General features: G+C 38.6%; 5 protein-coding genes across 7 annotated transcripts in view; 3 read left to right on the top strand and 2 right to left on the bottom strand.

Annotated features, from left to right (window-relative positions):
* LOC104826941 (peptidyl-prolyl cis-trans isomerase FKBP16-4, chloroplastic) overlaps positions 1-1,892 on the bottom strand; it is a 2,426-nt gene extending 534 nt beyond the window's left edge. Inside the window, exons 1-9 of one of the 2 annotated variants that reach the window (XM_010559916.1) lie at positions 1,686-1,887; positions 1,385-1,552; positions 1,192-1,247; positions 1,030-1,085; positions 853-910; positions 642-716; positions 469-558; positions 230-307; positions 81-121 (exon numbers count right to left, since the gene is read on the bottom strand). In XM_010559916.1, coding sequence (XP_010558218.1) covers positions 81-121; positions 230-307; positions 469-558; positions 642-716; positions 853-910; positions 1,030-1,085; positions 1,192-1,247; positions 1,385-1,552; positions 1,686-1,743 — 680 coding nt within the window. In that variant the 5' untranslated portion in view covers positions 1,744-1,887. Of the gene's footprint in view, positions 1-80; positions 122-229; positions 370-468; positions 559-641; positions 717-852; positions 911-1,029; positions 1,086-1,191; positions 1,248-1,384; positions 1,553-1,685 lie in introns of those variants that run through there. The other variant, XM_010559917.2, reaches the window with a different exon arrangement.
* Positions 1,893-3,778: 1,886 nt separating this feature from the next.
* LOC104826940 (GDSL esterase/lipase At5g03820-like) lies at positions 3,779-5,549 on the top strand. The gene is made up of 5 exons (XM_010559915.2): positions 3,779-4,080; positions 4,186-4,316; positions 4,407-4,640; positions 4,727-4,985; positions 5,280-5,549. The coding sequence occupies exons 1-5, from the start codon at positions 3,834-3,836 to the stop codon at positions 5,471-5,473; spliced, it is 1,065 nt and encodes a 354-aa protein (XP_010558217.1). The 5' UTR covers positions 3,779-3,833; the 3' UTR covers positions 5,474-5,549.
* Positions 5,550-6,216: 667 nt separating this feature from the next.
* Positions 6,217-8,047, top strand: LOC104826938 (60S ribosomal protein L24-like). The gene is made up of 5 exons (XM_010559914.1): positions 6,217-6,311; positions 7,047-7,122; positions 7,233-7,334; positions 7,469-7,617; positions 7,753-8,047. Exons 1-5 carry the CDS (start codon positions 6,301-6,303, stop codon positions 7,904-7,906), a joined length of 492 nt encoding a protein of 163 aa, XP_010558216.1. The 5' UTR covers positions 6,217-6,300; the 3' UTR covers positions 7,907-8,047.
* A 14-nt stretch (positions 8,048-8,061) lies between these two features.
* Positions 8,062-10,039, bottom strand: LOC104826937 (putative homeobox-leucine zipper protein ATHB-51). The gene is made up of 3 exons (XM_010559913.1): positions 9,643-10,039; positions 8,726-9,111; positions 8,062-8,410 (listed from the first exon to the last, which is right to left on the bottom strand). The coding sequence occupies exons 1-3, from the start codon at positions 9,746-9,748 to the stop codon at positions 8,183-8,185; spliced, it is 720 nt and encodes a 239-aa protein (XP_010558215.1). The 5' UTR covers positions 9,749-10,039; the 3' UTR covers positions 8,062-8,182.
* Positions 10,040-13,565: 3,526 nt separating this feature from the next.
* LOC104826936 lies at positions 13,566-17,227 on the top strand. Of its 2 annotated transcripts, XM_010559911.2 has the most exons (7): positions 13,567-14,505; positions 15,215-15,359; positions 15,435-15,488; positions 15,566-15,657; positions 16,016-16,251; positions 16,448-16,624; positions 16,799-17,227. In XM_010559911.2, the coding sequence occupies exons 1-7, from the start codon at positions 13,697-13,699 to the stop codon at positions 16,918-16,920; spliced, it is 1,635 nt and encodes a 544-aa protein (XP_010558213.1). In that variant the 5' UTR covers positions 13,567-13,696; the 3' UTR covers positions 16,921-17,227. The 2 variants fall into 2 exon arrangements, with proteins under 2 accessions (XP_010558214.1, XP_010558213.1); XM_010559912.2 differs by lacking the exon at positions 15,435-15,488 and having other exon boundaries at positions 13,566-14,505.
* Positions 17,228-17,779: the final 552 nt, after the last annotated feature.

Here is a 17,779-nt window from a genome sequence, read left to right as displayed (position 1 = left end):
TCTTTCCCTGATCCTACTATTTCAGCAAAGCTTAGGACTGAATTCAGAATACGGGTTTCAGTAAACGTAACCGAACATACCCGAATGGACTCTGTTTGATCGATAATAGCTCGACGTCTATCTGCAAAAGGGTTTATACATGCGTATGACACCAGGAAGAAACTCTCTTTAGAAGCCGATAAACTTGAAGAAGAAGAAGATTCGACCTCACAATGTAGATCGAGTTTACCTCTATCGTTGCGTTCGGAGGAATCTCCTGAACTCCCTTCTTCCCATAAGCCAGCTCCGGAGGTACAATCAACAATCTCTATATGTATAGTGTTCAGATTCATACATTAACAGCTACCTTTCTGGATGAAATTTTAAACCCTAGCAATGGAGATAGGCAATCCACATTGCTACCACCACAATGCATTTTTAAAGATCTAAACTGATCAGCGTGTGAAAAGGCTTTCGAAACGAACATACCTGGCCACCGACCCGCATGCCTTCAACCCCGAGGTCAAGCCCTTTGAGCACGTTCCCTCTCTCAGATTGCCCGATATCAAACCCGTAAGGCTGCATTCGCGTTTTTCTCATGTTAGATTTCCACAAACTGAATCCAATACCGAAAATGCTGCTTGTTATATCCTTTTCTTTACCGTTCCACCTCCAACACCAAGCCCTTGCCGGCTAGTCATGAATGTTATCCCTTTCCATTTCGCCACATAGTGAACCTGAAACATCCCACAAAAGCCCTTAGTATGAATCATATAGCTTCGATGCGGAAAAAAAGAGTTTTTTTGGTTGTCCGAAGCTGCGGAAGCATAAATCGGGTAATGAAAGCTAACAAGAAATCATCACAAACCGTACTGCAACCCGAGACCCCTTCACGGCTTCTGCTCCACTCCCGACCTTCAGATCATAGTACCTAAAAAGACAGAACAGAACTCTGATCACAATACTACTTAATGATCAGGGTTTCTCGTATCATAAAACACAACATGAATGCAGAGTGATCTAACTAGGGAACGAGAGAAATGCACTGACTTGAGACCATTGGGAAGTGCGGTGAAATCGCTCTCTGGTATTTTTGATGCTCTTAGCTGCAGCATAATTCGAATCCATTTGAACTCACGATTGAAAAATCAGAAATTGGAACCAAGAAGAAAGACACACACAAACAGAGAAATTATGTATGTATATACATACAGCTCTTCTGCTGGTGCTTACTGCCTCGGCCACATCGGTTAACCAAGCCCCAGCAGCTGCAGATTCAGACCGCAAGATTCAAGATCAGTATGATGCATCAGGTGATTAAGAAATTGAATATGTAAAAAATCTTTGGATTAATAGAAAAGCCCCATTTTTTATCTAGCAAATCCGATCTTTTTAAGACTCAAACCGGCGGAGAGGAGACACCCAAGCAAAGCCCTTCTTCCGCCGTCGATCACAGGCGGCGTAGCAACCGCCTCCGGTTTTAACCTTTCGCTGGGAAATTGCAACGAGCACCGGCACGACGAAACAACCAAGTTCTTACCAGATTCATTTTTTCCAGCGAATTCGAAGAACCCTAGAAGCAAAAATCAAAGCACTGAAGTGAAATGCCTGTTGGTATTCAGATTTCTCGATTTGTAGACAAACCCACATGAATACAGAGGCGTATATACAGATAATCATAGAGAGGAAGAGTGGAAAGATCGTACTTGATGGAATTGGAATTGAGGAATGGAGAGGGCTATGGAGAGGGAGGGAGAGTTTCATTGTCAAAGACTATTTTTTTCTTTTATGATCGATACAGTGTTATGTTTATGTCTGATATCAATCCTTCCATTCCATGCCTCTCCGTTTGTTTCTTTGTCTGTCGTCTCAGAGCGATAGAAGATAGAATTAGTACATTCTCGTCCACAAGTTAGGATCTTTCCGCATTGTGACTCCGATTACTTGATTTTGGGACAAACCCACATAAGACCATAGATCTGTAAATGTGTATTCACCCGTAAATGTACAGTGGGGAGTGAAAGTTCGTCACTTGAATGAGAAGCAACCTTTGTGCATGTTCTTCAATTTGGGATTAAGGGAAATGGGATATTTTCTTGAAATTTTGCAAATTGTATGTATATTATTTATCCATATTTTACGAAATTACCATTGATTATAAATTTAAATTTTGGAATTCTGTCGATGTTTCCTCGAACTGCCTTGTCCGGCCCCTCATATCGGTTTCGTCTCTCGTCGGCCCTCGTCTTCCCGATATGTTTTTCGCCCGCGTTTCCGTGTTTTGAATGCCGAAAATTTAGGATATATCCGAAATTCAAACATATAAATTAATTGATTAAAATTCGTATCCACCTTTTAACGTAAAATGCAACAGTGAGATATCAATGTCACGTTGGATGGGGTTGGCAAAGGGCAAAGAGTGTTGCCGTTTAAGGTTACTGTCTCATCACATGGCTGAAGCAATTAGGCTTCGACGTCAGTCTCCTTAATTTACGACCTCCTCAACGCTCTCTGCAGCTCTCAGTATGCATTTATAATCATAAACTTGTTTGATTACAAAATACACAAATAAATAAATAAATAAAATGTATCCAATTGCATAAATTGGTGGGGGAAAAAAAGAGGATAGGGTTTGTTAAGGGAGAAATTTGAGAACTGCAAGTTTCAGATACTTTAGTCACATGATTAATCATGTGTCTTTACGAAATTTCTCCAACTCCCACATATATTAGGGTTGGACATTTCGATTTCGGTTACTCGGTTATTGTACCATTAGGATTTTGTTTTTTTGCAAAAATTGCACTCATTTAATGCTCATGTCAGATTTTAATTAGATTCCAAATCTATTTAACTTCAGTTTTCATTATAAAAAAAATTGTTTATTCCTATAGAAGATTTCTGGAACCAAATGAGGATTTGAATATATAAGTCATATATTACCCACAGCTTTATATAACGACTCCTCCTAAATTTAACCGAACCCTGACACCACTTTGGTCCGAAAACGTTTCTTCTTCGTGGTGGCACGAGAAATGTGAGGTATGACATAAAAAAGCCGACATTGAATATGTCTTCTTCTCGTGGATGCTTTGCGTGTTACTTACTTTGGTCTTGCATTTGGATAGAAACCCGTCCGTTTCATGATATATTAATGACACAAGTTTTGTACTATGGTTGGTAGGGGAAATAATATAAGATTATGTATATTAAATGACAAAAGTCATTTGCATGATTGGTAGGAGTATATATTTAACTGCTCAGATCTTTTTTTTTTAGTTTTATTTTTTTCGATTCTTTTAAAAGTTATATCTAATTGATTTTAGTAATTTGGTTTCGGTGGAATTGATTGGATTTTTATTTGATTTTTAAAAAATCCTTTCTTTTTTACATTTTCAGTTGTTTTTATATTTATTGGTTACTTTGGTTTTAGAAAAAAGTCATACGTAATCATTTTTTAAATAATATTCGGCAAAGCTATATGTTATTGGGTGCAATTCGATTTATTACGAATTTACACAAATGTGGATAAGAGAATGATTATGTGACAAATTAATCAACAAAATCACTACTCGAAAGTGTATAAAATTCATCGGAAAAACTTAGAAACAGCATCATAAAATTAAAATAATATATTTTTATGATACGATTGGATTGGTCTTGATGTTGGAAAGACCCTGCAACAACAAAACTCAGATGGGTGTGCATGCATTTTGCCAATTTATTACTCCACAAATCGTTTGACCAACTTGGGCACACACACAAACGCAAACTCCTCCTTTAAATCTCCCACCACCCACCACCTTCTTCTTCATTCACTCCCCTCATCTCTCCCTCTCTCTCAATAATCAAAGAAGATGATGAAGATCTCGCGCTTGTCGGTTCTTGCTTCGTTTCTTGCAATTTTTCTCGCCGGTTTCTCCGCCTTAGGACAGCCTCTTGTCCCGGCGCTGATCATAATGGGAGACTCGGTGGTCGATGTCGGAAACAACAATAACCTCAACACTCTCGTCAAGGCTAACTTCCCTCCTTACGGTCGTGATTTCGCCTCCCACATTCCCACCGGCCGCTTCTGCAACGGCAAACTCGCCACCGACTTCACCGGTTCGTCGCATTTTCGTCCTCTCTTTCTCCAGAGATTTTAGGGTTTGGGGTTTAGGTCCTTCTTCTCTCACGTTTTCCCTTCTCTCTGTGTTTCGGTCTGAGCAGCTGACTTTCTAGGGTTTCCATCGTACCCTCCTGCGTACCTTAGCCGAGAAGCAAGAGGGAAGAACTTGTTGACAGGAGCCAATTTCGCCTCCGGAGCCTCCGGTTTAGACGACGGAACCGCCCGGATATATGTAATATTCTTCGGTTTAGGGATAACCGGTTTTATTTCTTTTGGTTTATGTTAATTAAGCACAGGAGGGTTTAACATTTTTTTTTGGCAGAATGCAATCTCACTGAATCAACAGCTGAACAACTACAAAGAATACCAAAGCAAAGTGACGAGCATGGTGGGAAGAGCACGAGCCAACGAGATTTTCGCAGGCGGGATTCATCTTCTAAGCGCGGGATCGAGTGATTTCATCCAAAACTATTACATCAATCCGATCCTTAACCGGGTTTACACTCCTGATCAGTTCTCCGATCGTCTCATGAACTCCTACGCCACCTTAGTCCAGGTACTCTCTACCTAACCAAAACCAAACCGGCTTAGGAAAACTGGTTATCTATTTCCCCGAGTAATTACACGCTTCATTTCTCGCAGAATCTATACGGTTTAGGGGCAAGAAAGATCGGGGTGACAACGTTGCCGCCGTTGGGTTGTTTACCGGCGGCGATCACGTTGTTCGCCGGGGCAGGGAACAACACGTGCGTGGAGAGACTAAACCGGGATGCGGTTTCTTTCAATACCAAACTCAACAACACGTCTATGTACTTAACCAACAAGCTTCCCGATCTGAAACTCGTTGTCTTTGACATCTACAACCCTCTCTTAGCTATGATCTCTAATCCGGCAGGAAACGGTACGGTTTACTTTTACAAGACCGGAAATTCGTGAACGGTTTATCGTAAATACCGAAACGGATACGGTAAAAATTCAAATTTCGGTTAATTATTGAACTAATAGACCACGGGAACACAAATACTAGGGTTTAACCAAACAAGACTAGACAGGGATTTTACAAAACGACCCCCATAGTTTTTGTAAATTTCGATTTAACCAGACAGGACTAGATAGGGATTTTACAAAACGACCCCTAGAGTTTCTGTAAATTTTGTGGACGACCCAAATCTTATTTTTGGGACATTTGATACAGGGTTTTTCGAAGCAAGAAGAGCATGTTGCGGAACGGGCACGGTCGAAACCTCGTTTCTATGCAACGAAAGATCGGTCGGAACGTGCTCGAATGCTACCAATTATGTGTTTTGGGACGGTTTCCACCCTTCCGAGGCGGCGAATCAAGTTCTGGCCAACGATCTTTTAGTTCAAGGAATCTCCCTCATTTCTTGAAAACCCTAAATTTAAGAGATGATACCAATGCTTATGTAACCGATTTTACATTGATATGGAAAAAGATTGTTCTATATGATTTATCTTAATTATTCGATGTTTAGACTACATAAAAAGATTACGGAATTTGATGCTATCTCTATGCCTTTGAGAAATTTTTTTGTTTAAGTTCAAGGTTACTAGTTTTCACGTTGGAATATACATGAATGTAACTCCTAGTTACATATACTAAAATTTCGCCTTAGACTATATATTAAAAGACTTTGCAGCATACCATATATTAGATGTTTGAAGCATGAAAAAACCTATTAATTGTACTCCATGTCCTTCGTCTATTAGTTTTTCGGATATTCGATATGAACCATATCAGTTATTGAAAATCGGATATTCAAACGATGTAGTTGGATTCAGGTTTGGATTGTTCGATCTACGTATATTCGAAAATTATAAAATATAATTTATTTTTTATATATATTTATAAAATTGTCATCTTTTATAAATTTAAACTTCAAAACTCCTATCGACTCTTTTTTGTTTCTTCTCATGTTTTATCTTCGTGACAGAGAAAATGGAAGAAATGGAATCTCAGTTTTTCCTTTTAAAAAAAAAGAACATATCCCATTACTAATGGGCCATTAGTCCATTCTAAATTGGGCCTCACTGGGCCGAGAGTAACTATCCTCAGAAAACTCCCGGCCTGGCAATTCTGTAGTTTCTTGATAATTCGAGGGTTTTACCGTAAACATATTTTATTGTAGTTGTCATTCTCGCAACTAGGGTTCTTTTGCCTTTCACAGACTTTCGACGGCGACGGAGTAGCGGCAGCCATGGTTCTCAAGTAATCTCTCTCTCTTGCACTCTTCTATTTGATTTTGACGATGAGATCGTAATCATCTTGTGTTTATGGATCAGTTACGTACATCTGTTCTAGGTCTAGTTATAGTTGGGTTTCGCGGTTTGCCTCCGATGCTGGATTAGTCTGAGATCGTAATTAACAAGTGTTCTATGTATTTTTCGGTTATGTTTCTGTTTGAAACCCGATTGTTCGAAGCTTTCTTGTTCGGTTTACCTGTTTCTATTAATTGGCATTTGCTGTTTGGTATTTGATGAAGCTGGTAGAGTCGAAATGCTATGTTAACTAGCTGTGGAACTGTACAAGACGATAGTGTTTGTGTAAAGGATTTGGATTATGTTCTTTAGGCTCTTTGCGATTTCGTATTTACTTTAAAGAGGAGAATTTTCGTATTCGCTCCAATGGGATTGAAAATATGCAGTCTTTTGTTGTGGGTTAGGCCTCCGGTAAGTACGTGTACGTATGTAGTCCTTTGATGCATTGATTGTTTTTTCTATAAATCTTTGATTCTCTTCAATTACAAATTGAGTTGACTGCGCTTTTCCATGAGTGAAAATGCTTGATTGGCTACAATCTGTGGCCTACGGTAATTGGAGCATAGATGGACAAGAGTTATCGCAACAAGTTTTGGGTGCTTCTTGTCTTAAACATCTAAAATTTTATGACCTCAATCTTATCGAGCATCTGTGTTCGAGCTGACCATTATCCGGATTTCTCTAGGACGGAACTCTGTCGTTTCAGTGGGGCCAAAATTTACCCTGGGAGGGGCATCAGATTTATCCGTTCTGATTCTCAGGTGAATATCTTAGATATTATTCTTACGGCCTTTACACATTTCCTTCTTTATACTCTTTTCTACCAGGCTGGAATCGCTAAATAGCTTATTTTATGTTATCGATCTTGTAGGTGTTTTTGTTTGCCAACTCGAAATGCAAGAGGTACTTCCACAACAGGCTGAAGCCATCAAAGCTTACATGGACAGCAATGTACAGGAAACAACATAAGAAGGTAAAAAAAGGCTAATCATCAGTCCACCACCATAGTTATTAAGTTAGGTTTTTATCTCATGTAGTTGAAAGGATAACTTCGCTTGAGAATAAGTTTGGTCTAATCGAATTTACTCATTACCTTGTTATGTGAAGGACATTGCCCAAGAAGCTGTGAAGAAGAGGAGACGTGCAACCAAGAAACCATACTCAAGGTCCATCGTTGGTGCCACACTAGAGGTTATCCAGAAAAAGAGAACTGAGAAGCCTGAAGTTCGTGATGCGGCTAGAGAAGCTGCTTTACGGTGTGTTTTCTTCTCCTCTCCTGCATTATTTATTTAACTTGTAACAATTCAAGATGTAAACTCGGATATCTGTGTTTTAATGCTGTAAATAAACACGAGTATTCCTTAGCATAAGCACTGATATCCGTCATGCAGTGAAATCAAGGAAAGGATCAAGAAGACGAAGGACGAGAAGAAGGCAAAGAAGGCAGAAATCTCGGCCAAGCAGCAGAAACAAGGCAAAGGTAACATTTCCAAGGGTCCTTCCGCAAAGGGTCCGAAGCTCGGTGGAGGCGGTGGAAAGCGCTGAGCTGAGCGGCTGCTTCCAAGCTATATCCAGTCCCCTCTCCTCTCTCTAGTTGGTTCGGTTTTATAACTTGTATTTGTTTTCGACATTCACAATCTCAATGTTTTTTTAAAATCTAGCACTGATGCTCTTGATGAGGGAGTATATTGAGATTCAAATGAAACGGTGAAACAGAAGATAGATTTAGAGTAACAAAGGGACATACATGGAACAGGAGATTGGTCTTGATCCGACATTAACCCTAAGTCCTAAACTAAAGGTTTTTCTATGTTATATTCATTACACCATCGACGGCCAGCAAGGTGAGCCGGCGAGGACCACCGGGTCGTTATATTCGTCGATGCTGTAAAGAAAATTTCCTCCGGCCAGATGATTTTCCGATCTAGGAGGAGCTATCACTGATGTGATTTCTGCCGTCTCATCTCCGCCGGAAAAATCTACCGTTCCTGTAGAGATTTGCTTCTTGTTCAAACCCTGATCTCTCAATATAGCTCTCAACTTCTTCACCTACGTATACACCCAGACAAAAAAAAAAACACAATTTGAGGGGGCTAATCTGATCAAATCCAAAATTTAGGGGAGAAAATTATGAAAGAAATATATTAATATAGCACCCCAAATTGAGGGATCAGTGTTTGATTGAATCTTGTTCAAGCACTGATCTCCCAACGTGGCTCCCAACTTCTTCACCTACGTATGCATACGCGCACACGCAGTCAAGTTGGGGGCTAATGAGAAAAAATCCTAAAATTAGGGGAGAAAAATAAGAAAGAAATATATTAAAATAAAACCCCAGGATTTGGAAAAGACTCAAGCAAGCACCTCTTCTTGAAGCCTGAGTTTCTCTTGTGCAACGGCGTCGTATTCTAGCCGGAGAGAGTCGTACAACTGTTCAAGCTGCTTGGCCTTCCACCGAGCACGACGGTTCTGAAACCAGACGGCGATCTGCCGAGGTTGCAGACCGAGTTCTCGTGACAGTTTCATCTTCCTGTCTGAATCCAGCTTTATCTCTTCGTGAAAGCTTCGTTCGAGTGAAGCCAATTGACTGCTCGTTAGTCTCTTCTTCTTCATCATCATCGTCATCATCATCACCTTCTCGTTACTGTCGTTGCTGTTGTTCAGGAACCGGTTTCCATTTGTGACGTTTTCCGGTTCTGGTACGGGTAGAACCGGACCGGTTTGTGTATCGGCCGTTGTAGATGAATTCCCTGATAGAAGTTTATCAAGTTTTTTGTCGCCGGCAAAAAAATAAATATATTGAATTTAGAATTAATAGGAAAAAAAATGTTCACACCTTTTCTTAAAAAGATTATACATACAAATGCTGAAATGCTACTTGTAAGACTACGTTTGGCTCTTTTTTTAACGTAAAGTTGGCATAAAAGAAACCAGACGGGAAAAAGTTAATACCATAGTGGTTCTTCTGGTAACCGAAAAGAATCTTAAGATGTGAAACATAGAGAAAGATGCAACATTATAATGTATACACACACACACACACACATATATATATATATATATATATATATCTACATATGTATATGCTCTTACATATACCACAAATGAGGAAACGTATATTGAAAACCCTACTTTCAATCCTTTAAAAAATGAATGAAAAGAAAAACCCTACTTCAACTCAAGAAAAACCTTACAATTCAAAAAATATTGAAATGTGTTTAAGATATATATGTACACACACATGCGTGTATATATATATATATATATATTTATAGACAAACCTGCGTAAGGATCAAAACTGAAGTTGTGGAGCAAGTTAAAGGGGTGATTAGGATACGGCCACCGCGGCATAAGGGCAGCTCTCACGTTTTCGTTCGACCATTCCATTTTTTTTTTGTTGTTGCAGTAAATCTTGATCTAGAAAACAAAGAACCAAGAGATGCTTTTTAAGGAGATCAAATATGGGTTTAATTTTTTGTTTTTTGTTTTAAAAGAAGAAAATGGCTAGGGTTTGGTGGACCACAACGAGAGAAGAGGCGTGACAAGAAGGTTCTTCCTTATGCTTTGTCTAATTTGAGGGTGCAACTATGTGTAAGCATGTGAAACAACAGAGAGAGAGAGAGAGAGAGAGAGAGAGCAGTGGCTTTGAACTGTGTTTATGTTCTATTTCTGTGTTTTTTGTTGTGTTGTGAGCTCTGATGCTTTCACCTTGTGAGGGAGCAACCTAACAGTGCCTTTGTTGTGGAATTTAAAGTGCCAAACAGGAAAGTGTGAAAGAGAAAGGGTTTCTGAGTTTTGTCTCACCTGCACGGTCTTCTCTAACGTATACGTACATAAATATTAGACAAAAATACATAAATTTTTTCAACCAAAAAAAAAATACACGTAAATTTTGACTCATGTAGGTAAAAAAAAAACCATAAATAAAAATGTAATACGTACGACCTTCTAAGCAATTTCTCTTCAGATTTCAAAAACCTCGCTTTTCAACACTTTGAGTCTCGTAATTTATTCTAGCACTTAACCTTAAAAATATATGTAGTTTGTGGTTATCTATAAAAATGTAAACCTTGGTTACTTGGTCAAGAATGACTTCCATCTCTCTCTATATATATATATGTATATTCAAAATGGGTTTCTTTCGTGGGATTTCGATGAACATATACACCATGCATATGCAACTGAATATGGTAAAGCAATGCTATATACAAAGAGCGTAAAGTTTGTGACCACGGATATTTATGTTACGTGGTCGGATTTGGTAGATTTACATAAATATATGTGAGGAGGCGTTTGCCAAAGTTGAATTTAACAAGCGAGAGTGTGTAAATGGTCCCCTTCACACACACACACACACACACACACACATATATATATATATATATATATGAACTGACAATGTGGTTCCCATATGGCCATGCCTCGTCCTCAGTCCTAAGATTTTCGGTTTTGGTTTTGCCATACACGACAAGATCCATTCCATACATACGTTTCTTTCGTCCAACAAAAAAAAAATGTTCTTTATTCCTCGAAAGAAAGTCAGAGTTCCTCAAACACACACACAGAGAAGAACTATATATATGTACATATATATGGTATTGCATATATGTGATCAGACTTTTGTACACCGAACTCGTGTGCGACATTGTATTTTTCATATTTAATTTACGTGTGAACATAATTTTAATATCAGAGAATGGATCTTATATAGGTTATAACTACCTAGAAACTTTTTTTTTAATATACTATGTATATGTCATTGTTATTTTCGGTACATTTTATCATTTGACCTAGGAAACCTAAGTTATATATGTGCCTCCAAGTCCATGACTTAACGGTTCTTATCAAAGTTCTATACATGGATACACACACATATATGTATATATATATACATATATATATATATATATATATATATATATATATATATATATATATATATATATATGTATATATATGTACATATATGTGTGTGTATCCATGTATAGAACTTTGATAAGAACCGTTAAGTCATGGACTTGGAGGCACATATATAACTTAGGTTTCCTAGGTCAAATGATAAAATGTACCGAAAATAACAATGACATAGATTTGAACAAATTTTTGTATAGGCAGGGCTTTAAACATATATATGTGTGTGCAGTAAGTAAGTAGTAGGAGTAGCCATAGGATGAGGCCAAGCCTCGCTTTTTCATATGGCTCACAGTGTAAACAGAGTGCACATAACAAAGTGACCAATTAAGACCGATACAAAGAAGAAGTTATGAAAGTGGTCATTGCCCTCATCTACAGTTTCCATTCTCTTCTCTCTTACCCCCACCCCCTTTAATTAACTTGCAGTTCCACGCCTCTCTCTCTCTCTCTCTCTCTCTCTCTCTCATTCAATTGCTACTCAACAAATTCAATATGAGAGAGAGAGGGAGAGAGGGAGAGAGGGAAGAATCTTTTCTGTGTTAAAAGTGGAGGGTTTGAACAGTTTGGTGATAAATAATGAGATCAAATTAAGTCACTGCAAGAAAAAAGGAAGCATAGAGCCCAAACTCTTGAAAGAGATGAGACATCACAGTACTCTTTTTATCTCTGTTAGATTTTTCTGTGTTTGGATTATTGCATTCATTAATGTAAAAGGATCCTTTTGATAACAACTTCTCATCCTTCTTTCTTTAGTTAAAAATTTCACCTCTTTTTAGCCAAGGAGGATCGGCAAGTCTTCTATACATATATATATAGATATGTATATGTATGTATGTATGTATGATGAATGTGCATGTGTTGTACATCACTCGTATAATATCCCGACCGACCGACTTTTATCTCATGATCATGTTTTTTATACTCTTATTTTTGTTACCTTTTTTTTTTTTAATTTTGTGATATTTTCGAACTATAATAGGCGAAGCCAAAAGGGTCGGCTTCATTGAAGTGAGATATCCGAGGGGATCTTCGAAATATATTATTTAATTAATTTTATTTTGTTAAAATCCCAATGAGCTATATAGATTATATACAGGCTTTAGACAGGGTTTGCATGCATGCATGCATCCCAAGGGAACGACAGAGCTAGCCCATTACATTACAACTCTTAGTTAAACGTAAAATTAATGAAATATTATAAACTACAAACTTTTTTTGTGTTTTTGGTATCTTTTAACAAAAAACTCTACATTTAATGTCTAAATGTTTTGGATCAATCCATGCTTCTCTTATACATCAAAATCACACAGCAAAATTCGATATATGTTATCTGGAAATAATGAATTTATAAATCATTTTAAGTTTTGATCTGATTTCTTGGAAAATTTGACAATATTTTATCAAAAACTAGCTATTTATTCCAATTATATATAAGATGATAACTTTCCATATCGGCTCAGCAGAGGAAACTAAGAATCATTTTGCTAATTTTATGAATTTTTTTTCCTTTTTGGTTCGTATATCTTGCAGCTTGACCATATGGTTAGGTTGACAGGTAGAAAATGGTAAAAAGAGCATGTGAAAAAGTAAAAGAGAGATGAATACAACAGAGTTATTACAGTGACTGCGTTTTACTATTCATTTCGCATTTCAGAATTCATTCATAATCAATGCTAAGACATTTAACTCCCCGCCGTTAAATCGTCAGTCCTCTCGTTTATGACCATCTCAAAACGTTTATATACTACACATCTATATATATAGACGCATACACACACATACATATATAGTTGTACGAGTACCACTACGTGTCGTTTTGAAGAGAAGAGACTGGGACGAGCTACAGTACGTGAATCGATAAACAGCGTGATGTTTATTGGCACTTCACAACCGACCCTCTCTGTGAATTAGCAGATTCTACCCAAGTTGGGCTAAACTCTTGTGGAGCCCACTTTTAAATGCCCAATCTTATATCGTAAATCAGTAGCCCATTTTCCTTTAAAAGACTAATCTATCGGTTTGGCTTTTAAACAAAATAAAGCTAAAATAATTATTTGTATTTTGTTTTTTAAAAAATTTATTCACGATGATATAATTGTTTTAAATCTAAAAATTGAATAAAGTGATATACCAAAGAACCGTAGGTCTGACCGTAACGGTAACGGTAGCCACTCGGCGAATGGAAATTGTTTACGCCGTAACGTTTCTCACGTGCGTGGGTCCACTTCCCGCGTGCCGTTCCTCTCCAAAGGCCAACCTTGAACTTACCATTATTTAACGGAGCCGTCATAACTCCGTGACGACTCCTCCTCTCCCAACTTCACGGTCTTCTCCTTCCGTCAATTCGTCTCTTCTTTCTTTCACCGTCGCTAACTAACGCCGTCGCTTCCGCCGCCTATAGCTAACCCTAACGACCCGTTAATGGCGTCTTGTGATGACGACTTTTCACTCCTAGGCGACGACCAGACTAACCCTAACCACCACCATCACCATCATCACCAGGGGCTTCACGCCCCCCCGAGGCGGATCGCCTTCTCCAAGCCTCCGAACCAGATCCACGCGCCGCAGCATCAGGGGAACGGCCATGCCGATGATGACAACGACATCGTCGTAGAGACTTCCGCTGCTTTTCACGGCGTGAATCCCTTCTCCGCCGACGAGAGTTCGAATCCGTACGATAACAACGCAGCCGCCGAAGGAGATCTCGATGCGAACAGATCCAGGGTCGGCGGTGTGCGCCTGGAGAAGCGGCAGATCCAGGAGGAACTCAGCGACGGAGGAACAGGGAACGACGGCGAGACGACTCCGTACGGAAGCCTCAAGCGGCCGAGGACGTCCTCTTCCTCCGCCGGCGAGTACAGGAAGGACAGGGAGGAGTGGAGCGACGCCGCGATCGCATACTTGTTGGACGCTTACTCGGAGAAGTTCACGCAGCTCAACAGAGGGAATCTGAGGGGAAGGGATTGGGAGGAGGTTGCTGCGGCGGTGAGCGAGAGGTGCGAGAAGCAGAGCAAGAGCGTGGAACAGTGTAAGAACAAGATCGATAATCTCAAGAAGAGGTATAAGCAGGAGAGGCACAGGATGAATAACGTAGGGATTTCAGCCAGTAGTCATTGGCCTTGGTTCAAGCAAATGGAGGAGATTGTGGGCAATTCCTTGTCCTCGAAAGGTGCATCCGACGATGATCGAACCGTCAGCTCGTCGGGGAATGCTGTTAAGCAGTCTCGAAGGTAAATGCATGCATGCTTGGATGGTCACTAGCCCTGTCACTGTTCTTTGCAGTTAGGTGCTTGATCACTTCACTATAGGGATGTGTTGGAAAGTGATTACTTGTAGACGCGTCTCTAGATTCAGTGGAATTGGTTCAATAATTCTGTGCGTTTGTCCGATGTTTTGATTGCTGACTTCTGTTTGATGAAATCGTATGAAAACACAAGAGATTTGTGATTGATTGAGAATGCAGCTGGGCTGGGAGATTTGATCAGATTATGAAGCCTTTTCACATTAGTTATTGATAAATATCAGAAATCGACGTTCTGGAGAGGTTAGTTTAGTTGTTAAAAGTTCGCCACAGAAACGGCTATTAGGTTTCTCTTTGCAGGGATGAAAACTGTGTAAGAGGAGGAGTAAAGGGTTTGAAACTAATGGTGTTCCGAAAATTTGATGATTTTATATTTCATTCTTGTAGAGACTCATGCCCCCAAGAAACCTTAAAAACATAGTAGTAATCTATAATGCTCATGGTTGGCTTCATAAGTTTAAACTAAAACAAGAGTACCTTATGTCTGTTCACATCGATCTTCTTTGTGCCATTGTTTTCTTTCTGTTATTGTTAGTAAAGCTAGACTACCTGACTTTACTTTGTTCTTGCCTGGTTTGATGGGCTTTCCCCTTCTTTCTTGTGAAATTAAAATGTTTATGTTTGTATTATTGTTGCAGGCATGCCCTCATAACATATAGTCCTAGAGTTCTGATAAATCACGCCAAATCCAAGTCAACGTCAAACCCTAGGTGGCGGAGAGTGGTTCTAAAAATCAGTGGTTCTGCTCTTGCTTGCACTGGTTCACACAACATCGATCCTAAGGTTGGTCCAGAATGTAATTTGCCGTGTTGTCTTGTGCTATTCCGGTCAATTTTAAACTTTCTTCTTGAATGTTAGATGGTCATGCTGATTGCAAGGGAAGTTGCAACAGCATGTAGCCTTGGTGTAGAGGTATCAGTCTGCTCTGGATTCAGTTTATGTTTTGTACCTTTTTCTGTCTGTTGGTATTCATAGTTTATATCTTCCAGGTGGCAGTAGTTGTTGGGAGCCGGAACCTCTTTTGCGGCGACACATGGATATCTTCTAATGGTTTAGATAGAACCACTGGTTATCATATCAGGTCATGTTTCTTTTCCTTATTTGGTCAAACATATCCTTCGCTGTCACCTTCATGTGATCACTGAATTGTGCTTTTTATAGTGGAGTTTCCATGGCACTAGATCAATGTACTATGATAAATGCAATTAGATGAATGCAGGCTTTGGAGTGACAATTAGCAGTTTTTGATCCGCTGTTGTAAAGTGATATACATCCAAATAAACGCATCATTTTCTGAAGTTCTCATACATATAGTTTCGTTGTGTTTCCATCAGTAAAAATTGCTCAGCATATTCAACAGATGTTGCTGCCTTTTTCTATGTACCTCTTCATCTTGAAACTGGGTTATCCTGAATTGCCCAGCTGCTGATATGTAACAGTACGATGGCGTCTGTAATGAATTCTATATTGCTTCAATCATCACTGGAGAAGATGGGGATTCAAGCCCGATTACAAACTGCATTCTCTGTTCAGGGGGTTGGAGAGATTTACAATCGTCAACGAGCCATCAGGCATCTAGAGAAGGGAAGAGTGGTAATATTTGGTGGCATTGGTGCTTCACTTGGAAATCCCCTCTTATCATCTGATGCAGCTGCAGTCCTCCGTGCTATAGAAAGTACGTATTGATATTACCCTCTCTCTTGGCCAAGTCATTTCCCATGTATCGTGGACTGTGACCATGGTTGATTGCTCGATGTTCTGATAATAATCTGCTCAAATTATCGCGTACCTTCAATGTCGTCTACGATCTAACTGTGGGCTATCGTTTTTTTTTTTGTTATCTTAATGCAAATTATTTAATTCTCTTTCAGTCAATGCGGAGGCAGTAGCCAAAGGAACCAATGTTGACAGTGTGTATGACTGCCATTCCCGGGACAGCAATGTGACGTTTGAGCACATAGGTTTTCAAGATTTGGCATTGAGAGGAGGGGGGGTTGCATCCATGGATGCCATGGCTCTCAACTTCTGCCAAGAGAACAGCCTTCCAGGTTTGCATTTTTCTCTCTTTTACGATTTGTTCGTTCAGCATATGAAATTCCGGAAACCTTCCCTCTCATAAGTCATAACCGATGATTCCTTGGCATAATTGGAAGCAACAAACACCTATTTTTCTGATATGAGTGGACATGTGTGTGTTATGACCTTTTGGTTAATACAAACAGTTGTGGTATTCGATTTTCTTGAGCCTGGGAACATCTCAAAGGCGTTATGCGGAGAGCAAGTGGGGACACTGATCGACGGAAGCGGAAGAGTGGGATGTAGATCAGATGGGATGTCGGTTTAATCAAAGAAAGGTATGTTGTATAACTACTACTAGTACTACCACTCGAGCTTGTTAGTAATTCGTATACGAGAATAGGCCCAGAAGAAGAGTCTTTTAGTTTTGAGATTATCAAGTCTTATAATCATCTGAGTATTACTTAAAATGTGTAAATTCTGGTCTGATCACATGTATGTAATGCCCTGAAATATGGTTGAATGCCCTGATGATGATGTGATGTAACAATCGTCATCTTGGGTTAAAATTTAGGTGGTGGTGTCCCTTTGTATTTTGCTTCTGCTGTCATAGGGAATGCTTTTTTTTAGTTCTTTTTTACCATGTATAGAGTTTTATTTTTATTTAGCAAAAAGCTAAGCAACTTATTTTTTTTATATATTTAAGAAAAAAGCATATTGAGTTTTTTAGCTTGAAAATACGGAATATCTAATATTTCTTTGAAAAAAATAAACTATGAAAAAAATCATTTTCTTTTTCTATATCTTTATGGTTCATATTTTTCAGCTACATAAACTATTTATATTTTTCTTTTAAAAAAATACTAAATTAAAAAAAAAAAGTATTAACGACCGAGATCCGTACTAAAAATGAATGAAGAATATTGAGAATTATATATGAATTTGCTATTTAGATATAATTATATAGTTCATTAAAAAAATTAATTAAATTTAAATAGCTTATAAAAGTAATAGAAAAAGAATATAAACAACCTGATTTAACAAATATTAATATAAAAAATTGAAGTAACTATTAGTTTTTAAAATTTTAAAATAATATAATGAAACCAGAATTTGTTATGTAGTTACTTGTGATCTGCCTCCAAAACGGACTTCCCATTTCAATGCGTCAATGTACATTTGATTCG

The sequence above is a fragment of the Tarenaya hassleriana genome, unplaced genomic scaffold, assembly GCF_000463585.1.
Source record: "Tarenaya hassleriana unplaced genomic scaffold, ASM46358v1 Cleome5, whole genome shotgun sequence".
NCBI classification, from domain to species: domain Eukaryota; kingdom Viridiplantae; phylum Streptophyta; class Magnoliopsida; order Brassicales; family Cleomaceae; genus Tarenaya; species Tarenaya hassleriana.
Note: the sequence above shows the minus strand (reverse complement) of the source record. Positions and strands in the feature narration are given on the sequence as shown.